At 39.0% G+C, this 17,626-nt stretch overlaps 1 protein-coding gene across 1 annotated transcript in view; it reads left to right on the plus strand.

The window, feature by feature from the left end:
• The window catches only part of CACUL1 (CDK2 associated cullin domain 1), a 67,724-nt gene that overhangs the window by 6,297 nt on the left and 43,801 nt on the right, over nt 1–17,626 (plus strand). Inside the window, exons 2-3 of the mRNA XM_033181528.1 lie at nt 13,754–13,880; nt 14,771–14,873. Of these exons, the coding sequence (XP_033037419.1) occupies nt 13,754–13,880; nt 14,771–14,873 (230 nt within the window). The remainder of the gene's footprint in view (nt 1–13,753; nt 13,881–14,770; nt 14,874–17,626) is intronic.

Genomic DNA, 17,626 nt, shown 5'->3' on the forward strand with positions numbered 1-17,626 from the left:
GCCAACACACCCAGCTAATTTTTGTATTTTTAGTAGAGACGAGGTTTTGTCATGTTGGCCAGGCTGGTCTTGAATTCCTGACCTCAGGTGATCTGCCCACTTTGGCCTCCCAAAGTGCTAGGATTACAGGCGTGAGCCACTGTGCCCAGCCCTTTTCCTGTCTTCTTTTTTGTTATTTTTATGATGCAGTTTTGTCTCCAGTTTGGCTTATTAGGATGGTTGTTTTGCTCTTTGGAGGTTACTCTAGGATTTATGATTATGAAAGTTTTACTTATAATAGTCTACCTTTAAATAGTATTAGACTACTTATAATGTAAAAACCTAATAGCAGTATACTTCCATTTATCCACTCTTGTCCTTTATGCTATTGTTGTACATTTTACTTTAATATATGTTGTAATTCCCCAAATACACTGTCATTAATTTTGCTCAAAACAGTCATTTATCTTTTTTTAAAAGTTGGAATGAGCCAGGCGTGGTGGCTCTTGCCTGTAATCTCAGCACTGTGGGAGGCTGAGGTGGGTGAATCACAAGGTCAGGAGTTCAAGACCAGCCTGGCCAACATGGTAAAACCCCGTCTGTATTAAAAATACAAAAATTTGCTGGTTATAGTGGTGCGCGCCTATAATCCCAGCTACTCAGGAGGCTGAGGCAGGAGAATTGCTTGAACACAGGAAGTGATGGTTGCAGTGAGCTGAGATCGCACCATTGCATTCCAGCCTGGGCGACATGACGAGAATTTGTTCCCACCTCGGCCCCCCAAAGAAAGTTGGAATGAAATTTATGTAACACACAATTATTTTAAAGTGAATAATTCAGTGGCATTTAGTACATGCCCAGTGTTGTGCAACTACCTCTGTCTATCTAATTCCAAAACATTTTCATCAACCCGAAATAACATTCCATGCCCGTTAAGCAATTAGTCCCATTTCCTCACTTCTCCCTGCCCCTGGCATCCATCAATTTGCTTTCTGTCTGTATGGGTTTACCTATTCCAAATCATTGTGTCTGTGTGTTTTTGTTTTTGTTTTTGTTTTTGTTTTGAGACGGAATTTCGCTCTTGTTGCCCAGGGTGGAGTGCAGTGGTGTGATCTCGGCTCACCGCAACCTCCACCTCCTGGGCTCAAGTGATTCTCCTGCCCCAGCCTCCCGAGTAGCTGGGACTACAGGCATGCACCACCATGCCCGGCTAACTTTGTATTTTTAGTAGAGACGGGATTTCTGCCATTTTGGCAAGGCTGGTCTCGAACTCCTGACCTCAGGTAATCCGCCCACCTCAGCCTCCCAAAGTGCTAGGATTATAGGCGTGAGCCACCTTGCCCAGCCTCCAGATATTTCATATGAATGGAATCATACTGAGAGTTCTTTGAAATAACAATAAACTGGAATGTAAATCTTTTGTATTTACCCAGATAGTTGCCATTTCTGTCCCTCTTCTTTCCTTTGTGTAGATGGAAGTTTCCACCTCTTATTTTTCTTCCCTCTTTAGAACTTCCTTTAATATTTCTTATAATGTAGTTCTGTTGGCCTTCAATTTATTTAGCTTTTGTTTGCAGAAATCTTTATCTTCATTTTCTAAGGATATTTGCTGGATGTAGAATTCTAGCTATACAGCTTTTTTTTTTTTCTTCTATAAGCACTTTAAAGATGTCAAGATGTCTTTCCATTGTCTTCTGACCTGCATTGTTTCTTTTTTCTTTTCTTTTCTTTCTTTTTTTTTTTATTGAGACGGAGTGTAGCTCTTGTTGCCCAGGCTGGAGTGCAGTGGCGCGATCTCAGCTCCCTGCAACCTCCACCTCCCGGGTTCAAGCGATTCTCCTTCCTCAGCCTCCTGAGTAGCTAGGACTACAGGCGCCCGCCACCACGCCCAGCTAATTTTTTGTATTTTTAGTAGAGATGGGGTTTCACCGTGTTAGCCAGGATGGTCTCTATCTCCTGACCTCGTAATCTGCCCGCCTCAGCCTCCCAAAGTGCTGGGATTATAGGTGTGAGCCACAGTGCCTGGCCACTATCACAGTTTAAAAAAATTTTTTTATTTTGAGACAGAGACTCACTCTATCTCCCATGCTGGAGTGCAGTGGTGTGATCTTGGCTCACTGTAGCCTCTGCCTCCTGGGTTCAAGAAAATCTGGTGCCTCAGCTTCCTGAATAGCTGGGATTACAGTCATGTGCCACCATGCCCGGCTAATGTTTGTAGTTTTAGTAGAGACAGGGTTTCACCATGTTGGCCAGGCTGGTCTCAAACTTCTGATCTCAGGTGAGCCACTGCACCCGGCCTTATTGTTTCTTTAATAAATGTCTGTATAGTCTTATCTTTGTTTCTCTCTATTTATGTCTCTTTTTTCTCTGGATACTTTAAACATTTTTACTTTATCTTAAGTTTTCAGCAATTTTTTATGTTCTTTTTTGGTGTTTAGTTTTTGAATTTGTGGGGTTTTAGAATTTGTCAAATTTGGAAAATTATTCATTATTTTTTGTCAGAACCCCCCTGCCACTAGTTACACATATGTTATATCACTTGTTATTGCACCATGAGTCACTGAGGTTCTTTCTGTTCATTTTCTTAAAGATTTTTTTTTTTTTTTTTTAACTCTCTGTGCTTTAGTTTGGATAAATTTTAATGCTATGTCTTCACACTAACAAATGTTCTCTTTTTCAGTATCTAATCTGCTGTTAATCCTGCTGTTAATCAGTGAGAGTTCCAAGTGTTTTTAATGCAGGCTGACAGCCCAGGTTTCAGTTAACCAAACTGTTGGAACTGTACCCAGCTTCTTGAAGTAGTATAGTGAATAAAGAATCTTTAGTAAGTGCATTCCTTTTAATGACTTGCCTCATCTAAAGTTCTATCTTCATTATTCAGCACCTTCCGAATCCATTCCCACATGTATTCCCAGATTTCTGCTGTATAATGTATTAAAGTCTTATAGTTCTTTTGGAGTGTAAGCTGTCTCCTATTTATTTAGGTTTGGTACTTATTCCCTTAGGAAATCTGATTCTAGTTAGAGATCTAGAGACAGTGAGTTCTGCTTAGAGAGAGAATCTTTTTTGTGAGGTTTCAGGTAATATCATGACAAGGTCTTCAATCAAGTAAAGTTAGTCTCATGTTGGGAAGGAGGGGTGTGTAAGCAGAGTTTCATGAGGTCAGGGTTTTCAGATTGATCATACTCCACCAAACTGGCCCCATTTGTGCTGGGATTACAGGAGTGAGCCACTGTTCCCGGCCAAACTTCAGGATCTTATTGGGGATCTTGTCTTGCTATTTTTTGACCTGCATCATATAAAATGACATTGATGAAACTGTAAGAGAAAGCCATTTTAATGTTTACTTAAGGCCCAGTCCCAAATCTCTAAAGAAATTGAATATTGTTTATTTACTGTAAACTCTGTAAACCGTAGACCATATGTATTCACATTGTAAACTGTTAAGCACTATGTAAAAGTTGATTGTTGATATTCTTTTATGGTATGTCTTGACAGGGCAAACTGGCCTTTCATTTTTCTTCCTGCTTCTGTAGACATTTGGTTATTAACCTCTTTAGATAAAGTTGAATAGATGTGTAATATGTAGTTGCAGGTATGCTGATTCATCATCTGAATGGCATTTTATTAAGTGTTTATTGTATGCTAAAGTAATATTTTAGCCTCTGGTAATGAAGAGACACAGTTTAATGTGGGAGATGACAGAAAGATAATTATGATACATTATGATTAAATGCTATAAAAGAGTTATGTATTTGGTAGCATTCAGGAAAGAGAGTCTTTATAAAAATGAATAGAAGTTGGCCAGGAGGATGGGGGTGGGGATGGGGAAGCTGGACTGGAAGAGACTTCCTTGCAGAGGAGCAGCCTGTGCCAAAGACCCAGAATTGAAATTATTTTTGGAATACAGAGTATGAGGAGAGAGTGGCACAAATTAAACATGGATAGATAGAAAAGGCTAGATAGTGAAGGACAGTGTTAGAGGAAGGATTTTCTTCTGTAGTTATGGGAAGTTTCAAGGGAGAAATTTGTTTTAGTGTGTTAATTTAGAGCGGAGAGAGAATGAAGGCCTAGAAGCTAGTTAGGGGTGTTAGAATTTCTGTAGTCTAGACAAAAGATGAAGACTTGAACGAATAAAATTTTACAAGACGGGGTTTAGGTTTCAATTTGGAGATATTTAGGGACTAGAATCTATAAAATTTGGGGGGTGAGGGAAGGAAGATGAAGATTAAAGATTGCTGGTTTGGATGACGGGTAGCTGTCAGTGCCTTTGACCCAGATGTGAAGGAGTAAAGGTGTGAAGTGAGGGTTTGTGTGTGTGTGTGTGTGTGTGTCTGTCTGTTTTAAGGTGTCTGTGAAACAGTCAGGTAGAGAGGTCCAGAGGCAGTTGGTAAATTCTGAGTTTTCTCATTTCCTTTGCCTTAGAATATTGGAGATACTATGAAACAAAATTTATCCTGAAACAAAAATTTAATTTCAATAGATTTTGCTTTTTCATTTCTGAGGATTTGAGATTCACCAAACCCTTTGTACTTAAAAAACAAAAACAGTACTTTGCTCTTATTAAAATAATACAGGTTTATAATTTTAAAACTCAAATTATGCAAAAAGACACATAATGAAAATCAGTGGTTCCTTTCCCTACCCCTTCCCATTCCTGGACCTGTTACTCAAAGTCAGTCATTTAATTACGATTCATTTAGCTGTTTCTTCTGGTATTAGCCACACATTTCAATGTGGTGATATTGTTACTGCTTAATTTATCATTTTTATATTGTGTATTGACTTCCAGGATTTAATTCTTTTATACCTCTAACATACCTTACCTTTCTAGTCCTTTTACTATCACAGTTTTTTTTGTTTTGTTTTTTGTTTTGTTTTTTGAGATGGAGTCTTGCACTGTCGCCCAGGCTGGAGTGCAGTGGCGTGATCTTGTCTTACTGCAAGCTCTGCCTCCCAGGTTCACCCCATTTTCCTGCCTCAGCCTCCTGAGTAGCTGGGACTACAGGCGCCCACCACTACACCCAGCTAATTTTTTGTATTTTTAGTAGAGATGGAGTGCAGTGGTGTGATCTCGGCTCACTGTAGCCTCTGCCGCCTGGGTTCAAGAAAATCTGGTGCCTCAGCTTCCTGAGTAGCTGGGATTACAGTCATGTGCCACCATGCCCGGCTAGTTTTTGTATTTTTAGTAGAGATGGGGTTTTGCCATGTTGGCTAGGCTGGTCTTGAACTCCTGGTCTCAAGCCATCTGCCTGCGTTGGCTTCCCAAAGTGCTGGAATTACAGATGTGAGCCATTGCACCCGGCCACAATTTGTGGTTTAATCAGTAAGCCATATTTACATTATAGCTATGTAAATATTTACTGAAGGGCCTAAAGTATACTCAGTTTCCATTTTATTTTACATAGAATGTTGTTAGTTGCCTTATTTGTATTGGCATAATTATTGTTGAACTTAATCTTTTTTTTTTTTTTTTTGAGATGGAGTCTTGCTCTGTCGCCCAGGCTGGAGTGCAGTGGTGTGATCTCGGATCACTGCAATCTCCGCCTCCCAGGTTCAAGCGATCCTCCCACCTCAGTCTCCTCAGTAGCTGGGATTACAGGTGCACACCACCACACTCAGCTAATTTTTTTGTATTTTTAGTAAAGACGAGGTTTCACCAGGCTGATCTCGAACTCCTGACCTCAGGTGATCCACCTGCCTCAGCTTCCCAAAGCGCTGGGATTACAGGCATGAGCCACCGCACCCAACCGAACTTATTCTTAAAACTTCTCAATGGCTTCGTTTGATTCACCATGTACCTGGCACTGGTGTTTTTGAAATGCTCGAACAAATCAGCTTTTGTTTTTGTCTGTTTGTGAAGCTTAGTCCTCTTGTTTCTGTTTATTGCTTAGGGCCAGTGTATAGTTGCCACTCAGGGACTTCCCAGATACTTGGAATGATTGCTTCTTCTTCTTCATTTTTATTGATGAATTTCCGAGTATGTGTATAGAGCATATCTTCTAGTCATTTCCTGAGAGTGTGTGGATAAAGTTTCAGGTCTTGGCATATCTAAAAATGCTGTTTTCACACTTGATTGATAGTTTGGGTATAGAATTCTTAACGGAAAATAACTTTTCCTTGGCATTTTAAAAGTATTGCTTCATTAACTTTTAGCACGCATATTACAATGGAGAAGTCAGGTGCCATTCGTTTTTTCCCCTTGAGAAAATGTCTGAGATTTTAAAACATTAATGTGTTAATATTTCTCTCCCTTTACGTTTTCTCTATTTTGTTTTCTCTGGAATTATTGGTAGTCAAATGTTGAATTTCTGTTTTGATCTTCTAAGTCTGTTGACCACATTTTGCTACATCCCCTTTCTCATAAAGCTGTGGGAGATTTCCTTGATGTTGTATTTTTAACACTGACTTTTTCTTTTTTTTTTTTTGAGACGGGGTCTGGCTCTGTTGCCCCGGCTGGAGTGCAGTGGAGCAATCTCGGCTCACTGCAAGCTCCGCCTCCCGGGTTCACGCCGTTCTCCTGCCTCAGCCTCCCGAGGAGCTGGGACTACAGGCGCCTGCCACCGTATCCGGCTAATTTTTTTTTGTATTTTTAGTAGAGATGGGGTTTCACCGAGTTAGCCAGGATGGTCTCCATCTCCTGACCTCGTGATCCACCCGCCTTGGCCTCCCAAAGTGCTGGGATTACAGGCATGAGCCACCGCTCTCGGCCTTTTTTTTTTTTTTTTTTTTTTTTTTTAAGAGCACTTGGGGCCGGGCACGGTGGCTCAGGCCTCTAATCCCAGCACTTTGGGAGGCCGAGGTGGGTGGATCACGAGGTCAGGAGATGGAGACCATCCTGGCTAACTCGGTGAAACCCCGTCTCTACTAAAAATACAAAAAATTAGCCAGGCGTGGTGGCACATGCCTGTAGTCCCAGCTACTCGCGAGGCTGAGGCAGGATAATGGCGTGAACCTGGGAGGCGGAGCTTGCAGTGAGCCGAGATCGCGCCACTGCACTCCAGCTTGGGTGACAGAGCGAGACTCCGTCCCAAAAAAAAAAAAAAGAAAAAGAGCGCTTGGATTGCTTGTTTTTTATGACACGGTTTTTAATTTTTATCTTACCTTTCTGAATGTAGTAATTATAGTTTTTAAACAAGTTCTATTCTCTGGATTATTTTTGTTTTTAGCTTTTCAAATTTTGTTTTGATCTCTTGTCTGAGACTTTCTACAAATCTTTCCTGATTCTTAGTTGTCTATCCATATTTAAAAGTGAAAAAAGATAATTGCTAGCTCTGTGTTTATAATGGGCCTTGTCAGGTTTAAGTGTTGGGCTTCATGTTAGGCTGATTGAATGCAGAGTTGCTATTTTGTTGAGGAACTGCCAAATATTAGTATGTGAATGTCTTTTCTCTGGGACTGTTTAGTTTCTCTAGAGAAGGATCTTCCACTCTGAGAGAATGGCAGAGTGGATAGGTGGAGGGGGAAGTAAAGCATATTTTTCCTGACGCATAGCATTCTGGAATGAAAGGAGTGGGGCTAGATGTTTGAGCATTTCTCATGCTGACTCCTGCTTAATCTGCCAGTTCTGTGCTTCTCCCTCCCTCACAGTCCTGACCCGCATGTTTCTAGGTCTCAGAGTGCTAACCCTTTGTCTCTCAGTTTCTCCACAGAATAATCCTTCTCTTTTCTTTTTACTGTTTAGTTTGCAAACTTTTCTACTGCATCTCCCACCCATTTCCAAAAATGCCTTTTCGTAGTATTCTGTCCTCAAGTCCTGACCTTTTCAGGAGCCTACAGGGCAAGGTTTGTTTATCCACCATTGATACCCACCTCAGCACCTGCCTCAGGCTACTGCTTCAAGATTCAGACTCTACTGGGCTTTTAATGCCAAAGAGAGCTTGGCTTACTTAAATCTTGGAAGACACCATTAAATTTTAAAACTGTGGTAAACCTGCAATTAGCATAGTTTACACCTATGTAATCTCAGTTGGGCAAATACTTTTCTGTTTTGAATTTTGAGTACTTTGAATTTTATGAGATTTTGGATTAGGTGGAGTTGGAGCCAAATTGGATGTCTTGATAGCTCTTGAACTTTTTGTATATGTATGTATGTCGTAACATGTCCATTTTAGGAACTGTGTCACAGGCTCCTGTGTGATGTTGTAATGGTAGAACCAGTGTTGTACAGTAACTATTCTACAGGAACATAGATCTCAATCTGCTGGTAGGCTACAACAGCTAGGCTTTTTTTTTTTTTTTTTAGATAGTAGTGATGAAGGAAGTTTCTAGTATTTTATTACATTTCCTCTAACTGAAAATCGTGTAGATTTCTAAGCAGTAAAACGATAACCGTGTGTTTGCTCTACAAGTTTTACAGTGTTTTGGGGGACGAGGCACTTCATTTGAAGCAAGGCAAAGAAGGTTTTATACAGCTTGTATGTTACAAGGCTTATCTGGACCAAAATGTTGTCTTGTTATGGGGTGGGGAGCACAGAACCCTTAAAGAGTATGTTAATGGGAACTTAGATGAAATGAAAATAAGACATCTTTGTCATCTGGCTGTTTACGTGAATGTAACGATACATTGAGGAATGACTAACTCTTGATCACAGTAGACATTTTAAATTGTCCATAGTGTTTAAACTGAATTATATAAACCATAAACCCTAAAGCTTAGAAACTTCCCAAACAAATACCTAAAGCACACAACTTTTAAAAGGCTTTAACTTACTTTAGAAACAATTGCTGCCCTCTTGTACTGGCAAATCAAAATATACCTGAGTAGATGGTACAGGTTTTTTTTCCTCCCCTAATAAGGAAAAGGATAAAGTACAGTTATGCTTTGCTTAACAACAGGGATACATTCTGAGAATTGTTTTGTTAGACGATTTTGCATACTGTGGGAACATCATGGGGTATACTTACACAAACCTAGGTAGTATAGCCCACTACACCTTTAGGCTATATAGGATATAGCCTATTGCTTTTAGGCTACAAACCTGTATGATATGTACAGCATGCTACTGTACTGAGTACTGTATGCAACTAACATAATGGTATTTGTATATTTAAACATAGAAAAGGTACAGTAAAAGCATGGTATAAAAGATAAAAAAATGGTACACTTGTATATGGCACCTATCATGATTGGAGCTTGCAAGACTGGAAGTTGTGTGGGTGAGTGGCATGAGTGAATGTGAAGCCCTTTCTGTATATTGCTCTAGACTTTTAAAAAGCACTGTACACTTAGGTTTTACCAAATTTATTTAAAAATTGCTCTGGCCAAATGCTATGGCTCACGTCTGTCATCCCAGCACTTTGGGAGGCCGAGGCAGGCAGATCACTTGAGCCTAGGAGTTTGAGACCACCCTGGGGAACATGGCAAAACCTCATCTCTACCAAAAAAAAAAAAAAAAAAAAAAAACCAGAAATTAGCTGGGTGTGGTGGCATTTGCCTGTAGTCTCAGCTACTCTGGAGGTTGAGATGGGAGGATCACTTGAGCCCCAGAGGCAGAGGTTGCAGTGAGCTGAGATTGCACCACTGTACTCCAGCCTGGGCGACAGAGTGAGAGACGCTGTCTCAAAAAAAAAAAAAAAAAGAAATTAAATAATAAATCAACCTTAGCTTCCTGTAACTTTTTTACTTTATAAACCTTTTAAGTTTTAAACTTTTTGGCTCCTCTGTAATAACACTTAGCTTAAAACATAAACAGTACAACTATACAAAAATATTTTCTTATCCTGATAAAGTTTTTTCTGTTTAAAAATATTTCTGTATGATTTTTACTTCTTACACTTTTTATGACCATTCCTCTCCTTTATCTACAAGGGCTTCCCTTCCATTCCTCAGGTTATGTTCTTGGCCTTCAGCTGCTGTGAGTCCAACACTTGGAAGAGTTCAGTCGTCCCTCTGTGCTGGAGGGAGCAGAACATTTTACTGGAACATTCAGCCAGATTTATTGGATTGTTATTGACAGATAAGCATAATCTAGTGACAAAAAGTCATATTTTTCTTTTAGATAGCATACATTAACTAGCTGGAGTTAAATAGGTAACAAAGGGCTCTTTTCTCCTTGTCCGTTCTGATTATCTAGTTGCAGTTAATTATAATTAATCTAAAAAGTCATTCATAATTTAGCCTTTTAAATTTGGCTAATTTATTTTATAATTGCAATTACTACATTCTTAGAGTCTATTCTAAATGAAGGTGACTTTTGATGGGGAGAAAGGATATGGAAGAGAAGAGTTTTAGTGAATCTTTGGTAGGAAGACAGTTCCTAGCTACCTTTTTAACATTTTGTTTGATATATTCACACCTTTATTTGACTCTTCAAGTTTTGAGAACAGACAAACCATATATTAGCAATTGAGGAAAGAGGAACACCTAAGTGAACCCTGGCTGTCCTGAGCTGCTGAAGCATTAGAGTGTTTTTCAGACTTTAACAGGCGTTAAGAATTATCTGGAGGGCTTGTTAAACAACTTCCTGGGTTCCACCCACCCCTAGAATTTCTGATTCAGCAGATCTGTGTTGGGGCCTGACCATCTGCATTTGCAGCAAGTTTCCAGGTGATGCTGCTGCTGCTGCTCTGGATCTCACACTTTGGAAGCACTGATAGAAAGTAATGATCAGTCTCTGCAGTAGACCAAGTATGAATTCATAATACTTACTATAATTTCTGAATTTATTCTTCCCTTATAAAACAAACAAAAAAACCTTAACAGGATTGTATAGTAGGGCTAATCTGGTTTGCTTTAGCCTGTGTGAAATCACATGTGATTTAAGCTTTAATTCCAAAACAGCTAATAAGCAGTATATCTAGCACCGTTTTTCTGTTCGGCATTTATTTTGACTCACTAAGTTAATTAGCTTTACAGATGTTATTGAGTACCTACCAGGTGTCATATCCTGTTTAGAGTTAGGGTTCTAGCAGTGAATTCCTTCTCCATGGGGCTTACGCCTAGTTTGAGGGAGATTGACAATAAATAATATGTCAACTTATTTGGATTAAAAAAGTATAAGAGTTGAACATACTTATTCCTGCCTGGTATGAATTATAGACCTCTAATGGTTTCCTGTTTATCAGCAACCCGATAATATTTCCTGAATGAAGATTCCAGCTGTTCCATGTGTTTTAGACTTTGTTTCATTTTATCTTAGTAAAGGTCAGTTAAACTACTTTCTCAGTGGAATTTAGACTGTGTGAGCTTGTTATCTTATAAATATGTGTTTCTAGGTTTAAGCCTTGTGGCATGATGGTTTTATATTTTTTTAAATAAGTGTTTTAAAATTTCTTGAACTTCATTGCCTCTAGAGGGCAACACACATTCTGCAGTTCAATAGAGCCCTCACCACTTTTGTTACTCTTGCACCAGGCCTGCTTTACTTGTTTATGTTATTAGCATGGCTCTTGTAGGTATTTGTACCTGTAGTGCCTTCTTTAAATAGCTTAAAAAGTAATTCATTATTTTCAAGCTGAAAATCTAACCTAGATGAAATTTAGTAATTTAGTGGTAACTTAAGTTTGTTTAGGTTTCATACTTTTTTTTTTTTTTTTTGAGACGGAGTCTTGCTCTGTCGCGGCCCAGGCTGGAGTGCAGTGGCCGGATCTCAGCTCACTGCAAGCTCCGCCTCCCGGGTTTCCGCCATTCTCCTGCCTCAGCCTCCCGAGTAGCTGGGACTACAGGCGCCCGGCACCTCGCCCGGCTAGCTTTTTGTATTTTTTTTAGTAGAGACAGGGTTTCACCGTGTTAGCCAGGATGGTCTCGATCTCTTGACCTCGTGATCCGCCCGTCTCGGCCTTCCAAAGTGCTGGGATTACAGGCTTGAGCCACCGCGCCCGACCGGTTTCATACTTTCATTTTGGCTCTTACTTGCTGATAATGCTCGTTACATACAGAAAAGGAATTTAGTTAATTATCTAAAAAGTAAAATTCAAGGAATTCTTTAGCTAATTAGATGTCTGTATATACTCTTTAGCCACATATAATATACATTGAAAAGACTGGCACAATACACTGGCACAGCCACAATATACTGGTGGTGAGATTATGAGTGATTTTTTATTTCCTCCTTTTGCTTATGTATTTTCTAATACAGGCTTAATACTGAACTATAGAAATCAAGAAATAAAAAGTTGAAAAGTATTGTCTAAATAGGCAGCCCTGCAGATGTCCTAAGATCTCGTCATGCTGCTCTGATCTTAGCATTCCCATTTTAAAGTAGTAAATCAGCCGTCTTCTACACATAGCATGAATTTTGGCTACTCTTTTGTGTTTTGTTTCATTTTTGAGACAGTCTTGCTTTGTTGCCCAGACTGGAGTACAGGGGTGTGAACATGGCTTGCTGCAACCTTGATCTTTGGGCTTGTTGGTTTTTTAAAAATTTACATGGTCATTTGATATACAGTTCTGTTGGTGTTGACAAATGCATGAAGTGGTGTATCCCCCACCACAGTTCCATGCAAAACAGTTAATTGCCATAAAAATTCCTTCATGCTACTACTTTATAGATAATCCTTCTCCCCACCTTCCAGCCGCTGTCAACCACTGATCTGTTTTCCTCCCTGTGGTTTTGCCTTTATTAGTATCATGTAAGTGGTACTCTTAGAATATGTAGCCCTTTGGGTCTGGCTTCTTTGACTTAGCAAAATGCATTTAAGATTATACCATGTTGTTTTGTGAACATTCCTCAGTAGTTCATTCCTCAGATGTCCTGTGAAATAAAATTAAATAACAGAAGTGAATTGATTTAAAGAAAGTATTGAACAAAAGTGATATAGATGGTACATAGAAAAAAATCTGGAACCTGGATGATGAAGGTGTGGAAATCGATAATGTGATAAAAAGACGCTGGGAAGGCTTTGTTTTACCTGGTATCTCTGACAGTAATGAGTCTTGTGTTCTTGAGTCACTTAACCACTCTGCTTCCTAGTCTGGCAAAATAGTGAAATACCTGGTCTCGTTGTTGTTACTCCTGAGGTAACTGTGGTTCATGACACAGAATATTGGTAGGTTCTTCTGGTAGCTTTTTTTAAAATATTAACATTTCAGTGCCGTGAAGCAACTGTTACCTGGATTTCAAAGCTGTTAGGATCTACTGTACAAACGCTTTGTGAAACCTGTAGTGTGGGAGTAAAAGCCTGTCTGTAGAAATGAAGTAAGCCTCAGTGCAGGGTGCCAGTTCACTGACTTCTTTTCTGTTGGGCTTATCCAGTTTAAGATAGTAGCAGCCTGAGTTGGAGCTGTAGTAATGATGAAGAGGTGCTGGTGGTATCGTAAATCTCAGCAAGTTTTCCAGCAACCTCTTTGTGACTGCAGCATTTGGACCTTAATCCTCATAGTCCTGTCCTTAGGTACATTTCCTCAAGGATGTCTACAAAGATTGATTGTTGGTGTTCACAGTTTCTTTGAATTTTCCTGTGGTTCATTGATAGATCATTTTGTCACATAATTGACTGTGTATTTGAGGGTCAGAGCATGTTTGAGACTGCTCCGCTGATGACAGAGGCTTACAGGAAACTCAGAAGGAAACCAGTGATGATTGCTTGTTGGGTTGTTATTTTTAAAGATGGACAGGTTCATACTAACTCCTCTTAAACTCATGATTAATGGCTGCTTAACATCCTTGACCAGGTTGCCTTTTTTGTTTTTAATTGAAATAGGATAGTCAGATGATAGAGTGTCAGTGTAAAATCAGAAAAGTGAGAGGAATTTGAGAGTGCAAAATGGCTGTGATTTGTGTTTGCTGCACATATGGCACGTAGTAATATTTATTTTACTTTTTACTTTTAGTAATGAATGTTATAACTATTGAAGATTATAAGAGCACATACTGGCCAAAATTGGATGGTGCCATAGATCAACTTTTAACTCAGAGTCCTGGTGACTATATCCCCATATCCTATGAACAGATATACAGGTAAGTCCAGATTCAATTTGCTTGGGTTTGAAAGGGTATACCGAGGTTCAGGGCACTTGAATTATTCTGCACACAAATATATAATGTAGAAAACAAAAGATGAGGCTTTGTAAGTGTTTTATGTTTTCCACACTTACGGATTGGAGGGTTTGGTTTATACTTTTGATTGAAAAGTGGTTTTCAAATTACGACAGAGTAAGTCTGCCACCTCCACCATACATAATGCAGACACTGTGGAAGTCAGCAATAAAAGCAAGAATGACCGAAGTATCTGGCGTAAAAATCGTAGTTTTAGTCTCAGAGGGAGACCTTAGTTTAATCTGTTGGTGTTTATTGACACACGGTTCTAACTCTCTTCGGTTATTTTGTTTCCCAGCTCCTGGTAAATGGAAGCAGCAAATTAGGAAGTGGGGTGGGATATGAGATCAGCACAGTGAAAGGAGGAAGTGGCAAGTATGTTGTTCCACACAGCTGATGTACAAAGAGGTTGTATTGCAAACACTTCCGTGAGTTAGAAACCTCTCTTTACTGATTATCAATCACTCTCTCTTCCTTATTTTGACATTCATTTAAAGAGAGCGAGAACTTGGTTTATAAATAGTTATCATATTCAGACCTTAGATTCTCACCTAATATTAGATTATCTGGTACTGATTAAATGTGTAATACACGACTTAGAAGAGCATATTTACAGCAGATGGTACTATCTTTTTCCATCCGAACACTGATGGGGGAGGATAAATTTTTTATTTAAAAGTTGTGATTGGTTACTTTTTGAAGGTGCAAATTATTGGATCTGTGACTGTATATCAAAAGTGGGGTTTAACCTTGGTCTGAGTTAAGTGCTTTATGATTAACTTGGTTTGTGGGGGTTTTTGTTTGTTTTACAGTTGTGTGTATAAATGTGTATGCCAGCAGCACTCGGAACAGATGTATAGTGATCTGATTAAAAAGATAACTAATCACTTAGAGAGAGTCTCGAAGGAGCTGCAGGTAAAGAACTGATTGTATTGATTTTTGCTTCCTTGGGTTTTCCTGACTGGTTGCAGTTAGCTTGTCTAATACACATTTGGAAGCTTGTTACTTTGATTATGATATAAATTTATAAATGTTTTCTAGATGAATGTTGATCAAATCACATAATTTTTGGAATAGATTATTTGAAAATTTGGTATAAATTGTGGAAATTTTTGGATTAAATATATTTCAGAACTTAACTGATTCCATTGATTACCATGTCAACATTTCTTTTATTTAAAACCTTATTTTTTTCAGTTAATGTCAATATTTGGTGACTTTTATGATACAAAATATGTGTATGTTTTAACTTTTTTTGGAACTCCTACTATCATCTTCGAAGAGTGGTTTGCCTACTAATTTATAATGCCTTTCAATATGAACAACTGAAGTAAACACTTTATTGATAAACCTCCTGTAAATAGGCATCATCTCAGCTCTAAAGTCTGGGGCAGGTTGCAGAAAATCTTCTGTTTAAGGGAGCACTTAGCTTGATCCTCCCCCTCCCCACTTCAGTAAACCTTCAGTGTCAGAAGATCAGGTATTATTAAGTTGGTGCAAAAGTAATTGCGGTTTTTGCCATTGAAAATAATGACAGAAACCTCCGTTACTTTTGCACCAACCAAATAATCTTTATACCAGGGCTTGATCCCACTTTGTTTTTGGTATAGAAGTAGAACAATGTCTAGAAAAATCGCTCAGCAATCCCAGCACTTTGGGAGGCCGAGATGGGCGGATCACAAAGTCAGGAGATGGAGACCATCCTGGCCAACATGGTGAAACCCCATCTCTACTAAAATACAAAAAATTAGCCGGGCATGGTTGCACACTCCTGTAGTCCCAGCTACTCAGGAGGCTGAGGCAGGGGAATCACTTGAACCCAGGAGGCGGAGGTCGCAGTTAGCCGAGATTGCATCACTGCACTCCAGCCTGGTGACAGAGTGAGACTCCGTCTCAAAAAAAAAAAAAAAAAAGGAAAAATCACTCAGCAATAGATTACCAGGGTCTACACCACAATTAGGAAGCACCCCAGCAGTTCTGAAATAACCACAGTTTATAGCATATGCTGGGTTGTGCTTTGGGCTTTGGATATTGTTCTTCACAACTTGTGGTCTGAGATAGTTTAGTCTTTTTTGTCTTTTCTCCCCCAAACAGTTGTTGTACTAAGTAGCATTTTGTTTTCTTTTTCAAATGATAGAGCTGTGTTTTGTCATAGTCAAATGTACACTTTTCTCGTTGTTAGTATAAATTTCTTTCTTCATATTTTTGCCGCCAACTATAAAATCTTTATTCATTTAACACATATATTTAGTGCCTAGGCATTGTGTATAAATTGTTGATGAAACCCTAGATCTATATGCTTTATAGCTTTTGAGTGATTTGCTTTCTAATTCTTCACTCCACCATCTACCTGAATTCCTACCTGAATCCAATTTATGAAATTCTGGTCTCGTTGTGGACTCTGTCCACTTCTGTTCACTTGCCAGTACCCTAGTCAGGTTCATCATCATTTCTCAAGTGTTTTACTGAAGTAAATGTTTATCTCAACTGCCTTACTTTATTGATATACCTTAATTTAACTAGTTTTTGATTGATGAATATTTAGGTTACTTCCAGTCTTTGGCTATTACTAACAGTGCTGAAGTGAATAGTCAGTCTTGTAAGTAATGTCGTTTACTAAGTCTATATTGTGGTTCACAGAAGATGTATCAAGTTGCATTCCCATCAGTTCTGTGTATATCACAGTGTCTATTTTCCCTCACCCTACTAATACAGCCTATTATGAAATCAAATAATTTTTAGTTTTATATTTTAATATAGGGATGATTCTTATTAATGATTAAAACATAAGTCAGGGTGATATTTCTTTTGATGTTAGTGTTTTTTTAGTTTTTTTGAGATGGGGTCTCACTATGTCTCCCGGGCTGGAGTGCAGTGGCACAGTCATGGCTTACTGCAGCTTTGACCTCCCTGGGCTCAGGTGATCAGCTTCCCCCGTAGCTGACAATACAGGTGTGTGCCAGCATGCCTGGCAAATTCTTGGTGTTTCTTGCTTTAGAGATGGGGTTTTGCCATACTGCTCATGCTGGTCTCAAACTCCGGGACCCAAGCGATCTGCCAACCTCGGCCTCCCATAGGATTACAGGTGTGAACCACTGTGCCCAGCCTGATGTTAATGTTTTTAAAAGGGGTAATATATGATGTAAAACCAGGGAATTTAGTTTGTTTTTAGAATCAATACATGTCCCACTTTGAGTTCAGCAATATGGTCTTATGAAAAGTCTAGCTTCAAAATGATTCCTTTTATGAGATTATAAAGTTTGTAACCATTATTAAATAGCAGTGGGGAGTAGTTTAAAACATGGGGATCCGGGGCTCTGTTTTCAGCTCTGTCACTCAGTATTTGTGTGTTTGCCTCTTTATTAAACATGCTAATATATATTTCATCTTATACATTTTCTTGACACTGAAATGAAGTAGATTTACTAAAATAATCTCGTTCCTTCACACTAAGGTGTAAGGTATTTTCTCGACATTAAAAGGAAGTAGATTTACTACAATATCTAGTTCTTTACACTAAGGTGTAAGGTATTTTTTTCTTCTGCTTCCTGCCTGGCAAATGCTGCTTCATTCTTTTCTCAGGCTTAAACTCATTTGTGTCCATCTGTGTAAAGCCTTCCTGGAACTCCTGCACTCCTCTTTAAACAAACAGACTATTGGCAATTCTT

Source organism: Trachypithecus francoisi, unplaced genomic scaffold (assembly GCF_009764315.1).
Source record: "Trachypithecus francoisi isolate TF-2019V2 unplaced genomic scaffold, Tfra_2.0 Contig01579, whole genome shotgun sequence".
NCBI lineage: Eukaryota > Metazoa > Chordata > Mammalia > Primates > Cercopithecidae > Trachypithecus > Trachypithecus francoisi.